Source organism: Pygoscelis adeliae, unplaced genomic scaffold, assembly GCF_000699105.1.
Source record: "Pygoscelis adeliae isolate BGI_AS28 unplaced genomic scaffold, ASM69910v1 Scaffold479, whole genome shotgun sequence".
Lineage (NCBI taxonomy): Eukaryota > Metazoa > Chordata > Aves > Sphenisciformes > Spheniscidae > Pygoscelis > Pygoscelis adeliae.
The window spans coordinates 286,479-290,794 of NW_008825453.1; the positions used below are offsets into that span (position 1 = coordinate 286,479).

General features: G+C 40.4%; 1 protein-coding gene across 1 annotated transcript in view; it reads right to left on the reverse strand.

The window, feature by feature from the left end:
• Positions 1-4,063, reverse strand: part of LOC103922962 (multidrug resistance-associated protein 5-like) — a 48,369-nt gene extending 44,306 nt beyond the window's left edge. Inside the window, 2 exon segments of the mRNA XM_009331193.1 lie at positions 3,288-3,462; positions 3,982-4,063. Of these exon segments, the coding sequence (XP_009329468.1) occupies positions 3,288-3,416 (129 nt within the window). The 5' untranslated portion in view covers positions 3,417-3,462; positions 3,982-4,063.
• Positions 4,064-4,316: the final 253 nt, after the last annotated feature.

Here is a 4,316-nt window from a genome sequence, read left to right on the forward strand (position 1 = left end):
TATGGAGGTTTCAGGACAGAAAGAGCAGAGCTGAATACAACCTTTATGCAAGGCAAAGAAGAGAGACATACAAAAAGGTTCTGGGACCTTGGCTCAGTAGTAAAAAAGGTCTTACACTTATAAAGATCTTCATCAGGCAATCAACTAGTCTTGTCCACTTCAAGTTAAGAAGGATGTATAAAAACACAGCAATACAGGCAACAGGAAAACCAGTGAGTCATGTTATTGATCAGCCAAATGTACCTGTAGCCCTGCCAGAAGTGGTCACCACCACTGGCTATTAACCAGTGGTCCTTAACTATGAGACACAGCATGTTCCTGTATCCTCCTCAGAGGGAACTACACAGTTCTACCTCGCTCTACAAGGTATGAGGTACCTATGCAACATGTTAGCAAGAAGTCTACCTCATGCAGTATAAGTCTGCTGCAAAACAGTCCCAAACTGGCATTCCACAAAGATCTGAAGTTAGTGGTGAAATAACATCCTTAACCTGCTTGCAGCTTGTTACTTGAGATACTGAGATCATGTTTACAGGTTTGTCATTTTCTGGTCAAATCCTGAGCTAGGTTTTCTACAAGAAATTTGAGTCCCAAAGTCTCTATTGATGGCACACTGGACTCTGTTGTCCAAATGACATTACAGTTCCATTACAGCTTAACCCCTCTATCTGAACTGCTGTGGTCCTACCCTTCCTCATCACATCAGCCCTCCGTTGTGTTCTGTCACCAGCTGTGCCAACATGTGCCCAATAAGCCAGCTTAGGCATCCGACCCAATCCCAGGTTTCATAAAGGATAAAGTAGTGAAGGTCACAGCCCATTATCTCCCCTTGAAACACCATTTTCTTAACAGCTGAGCTACAGTTTCTACCCTTTTGTTACAGGCAGAGGGGAAGTGCTTGACCAAACAGGCAAAGCTCAGCCTTATGAAAGAGAAGTCTTTGCTTATCCCTGTTACCAAAAGTATAAAGCATCCCAAGTGATGAGGCCAAGAATGCTGCTGAAACCAGAGCTTGTTTCAACTAGAAAGGAAGAAGCTTGGTACACATGAACATGTAACTTAGTAAGGTGTTATGAATACAGCTCCTTTTACTTAACCCTCAGTATTTTGCAAGTAAGCAGGATTTAATCTCACTGACATGCAGCAACAAATTCAGAGTTGTTTGCATTTATGGATTGCATACATCCAATCTATAAGGGTAGCAAAACAAAAAGGGTACCAATGTTTGAGCTAAAAGTTAACTCAACCCTGGCATATTGAACAAGATAACTAGCAAGTAAAATGGGTAACCTGTCAGAGCTAGCTGATTCTATTACCAAGAAAAGTTAGGTTCATTTCTCTATTCAAAGAAACCAAAACAGATAAAGTTCCAGGTAAGAACTAGGGTGAGCATTTTCTAGCATCAGTAATCACAAATTTTACAGAACCCCTGTTTTGCAATCAGTTATCTGGGTCTACTACCCTGCAGTCATAGGCAGCAAATCAAGTAGTAGAGGTAGAAAGGTAAACAAGACTGCAGCAACAGAGTTAAGCTGACCTGAAGCTGCCTCAAAGTTAGAGATTTTAATGCCACACTGTACAGATGTGCAGGACTTAGCTTACTTTCAGCCTTCAGAAAAAAACAAACACACCGGTTTGATTGATTTCATCAATTTAAAAGGTTTAAAGGTAAAATTAGGATTTCTTCCTGAGGACTTAAACCAGGCATCAACGTGACTAGATGATGCAGACCAACAGGCAGAGATAACATGCTATGATTACTGCTTAACTCCACTGCCACTGGTCAGGAAACAAAGCTGTCCACCAATGGCATCACTGTTGTCACCAGTAATTTGACAGAGCAGATTTTTTACTGGATGGTGTACAGTGGATGGCAAGCCCATGACATCAACATAAATGCCATTAAGAACCTGCACTATGACTCCAGAGGGCTGTTAGTTCTGCATCAGTGCCTGTTCTAATGCAATCAGACACTCTACCTTCCTCTGAACACTGTCGGCAATAGTCTGCTGAGTCATAGAGCCTGTAGGGACACTAGGAGCTGCAGGGCCTGCAAGTGCAAACTGCACTCAGCCTGCTGCAGAGCAGATCACTCCAATTTCAAAGAACAGCAGTGCAGCACTGTTAGCCCACATAAAAAACACCCGGCAAAACCCTTTAAACCCCAGTGAAACAAGGTAAGCCTTATCTGAAGTACATAGTCTCTCAGTGTCTAGTATAATGCAGTAAATCTTAAGCCTTTTAAAAAAATCTCCACAATTTCTCCATACAAGTAAGGGGAGTTCCCCTGTTTCCAACCCTCTCACACCAGGGCTGTCACAGGCAATCTATATGGAATGCCCAGCAACACATTTGCAAGCACCTTGTCATTGCAAAAAAAAAAATGAGACATAGGCAGTATTAACTTTATTTGTTTGGCTCCACAAAGTTCTACATTAGTATTTCAGAAAAGGTTAAGAACAGGACATACAAGAAAATATTTCAGTGCTAGCATTCAGAGCAGCTAATATTTTTAACCATCTTCAGCTTGCACAGGTTATTAGTTTCAGACCATACATTTCACCAGTGTGGGTGTTTCCACATATTGAGAATTTTTTTTTGCCCTATAGCACTTAGTATATGCACTCATTTTAGCACAAACAAGCTCTAAAAATTAGAAGCTCAGAACAATGACATGCAAGCTCTAAGCCAGTGGTTATTTCAAGACCCAGCTCTCAAATTAAACTAGAAGTAATTATGACTGCACCTCACCATGTTAAATACACAGATGCACAAGAAACAGTATTCAATACAGATTACTTCCATCTGAGGGGAAAAAAGTAAAAAAAGTCTTGCTACTAGAGCAAGCTAGACATCTGCTTTAGAAAATTAATCCTTGAGAAAAACATGGCATGATTAAGAGTTTTTTCAGCTGCAAACACTGAATGATGCATGATTTGTGCTGAGCTCTTCACTGTTCTTACTGGTTGTAAAGATTCTCATAAGTACAAAAGCTTAAAACATTTCCTGGATTCACATCAAGATCTGAATACTAGGAAAAAGTCTGTTTTGTTCAAATGTTACTAAAAAGCCACATTTAAAAGTGAAAAATCCTTAATAAGTGCTCAGACTTGTTACTAAGATAGCTACAGTACCCCTTGGAATGACCTCTTCCAAACAAAAGGGAATATTCATTATTGACCTTCAATGCAGTGAATCTACAGAAAGCTGGCACAGCAAAAAGGCTGCTGCTGCATGTAATTTAATAAACATAGATGGCAACACAAGCAATGAAAAAATAAACTGACCTTATGTTTAGCATGCTGAAATTTTGACCCTTCCTGCTCTTCATGCTGCACCGAGTTCGCTCGCTCTGTCACACTTCTATACCCAGGACTGGGTATAATGTACTCTTTTCCTATGTCGATGTCTTTCATCTTCTGTAAACGCCAGGGTTTACACGTGTATTTTCACCTCAAATATCTGAAAAATAATTAAATTCCACTTCATTATATGCTATGCCCAACATACCAGCTCCTTTTAGTCACCTAGTTTTAAAGTTTATTTTTGAAATAAAAATCAGAAAGCAATTGTAGGAGAGGTTTATTACAACAGGACTGTAATAATGTGACTTTGGAAACCCACAGAAGACTAACTTCTCCTGAACTAGTTCAAACATACCCTGAGGTAACCAAATAGTACAATGACTCTCAATGCACTAGAGTACTGTCATACTTCCTCCCTTAGAACTCTGAAATACAATTATGCAATCTGACAGATTAAAGTAATAACTACAGTATTTAGTTGAAACCTTGAGAAACTTGACTTGGAAGATCAAAACCCTGAAATCTTGTCAGCGTCTGAAGTTGCACATACCCAACAACTTACCAGTACAAAGTTTTGCAAAACTGATCTCTCTAGAGCTATCACATGATAAAATTAGTCATTCCTCACACACTCTAGAGAAAGATATATTCATTCTCTATAGCATTATTCACTTACTCCATAGGCTTGCGCTATCACTAAGCATGAGCATGCACAGGAAGGAGTCACATCCTCAGTGCTGCAGGTTTTCCCTCAACCTATCAAATTGCACTGTAAGGTCAGAAGGAGAATCAGAGTCCCGAAAAGAAAATCACCTCCCACTGCAAGACTTTGTTTTATAAGTCTGCTTCATTGCGTTCTGTCACTTGCCTTAAACTAACACGACGGAAGAAGCCTGATGAAGTTACATTAGTCATAATCTGCATCAGCGGGTTTGGCTTGGTGCACTGGGCTACCACCTCTCCGCCGCCTGCAGAAACAGCCTCCTTCCCCCATCCGCTGACACCAGTCCC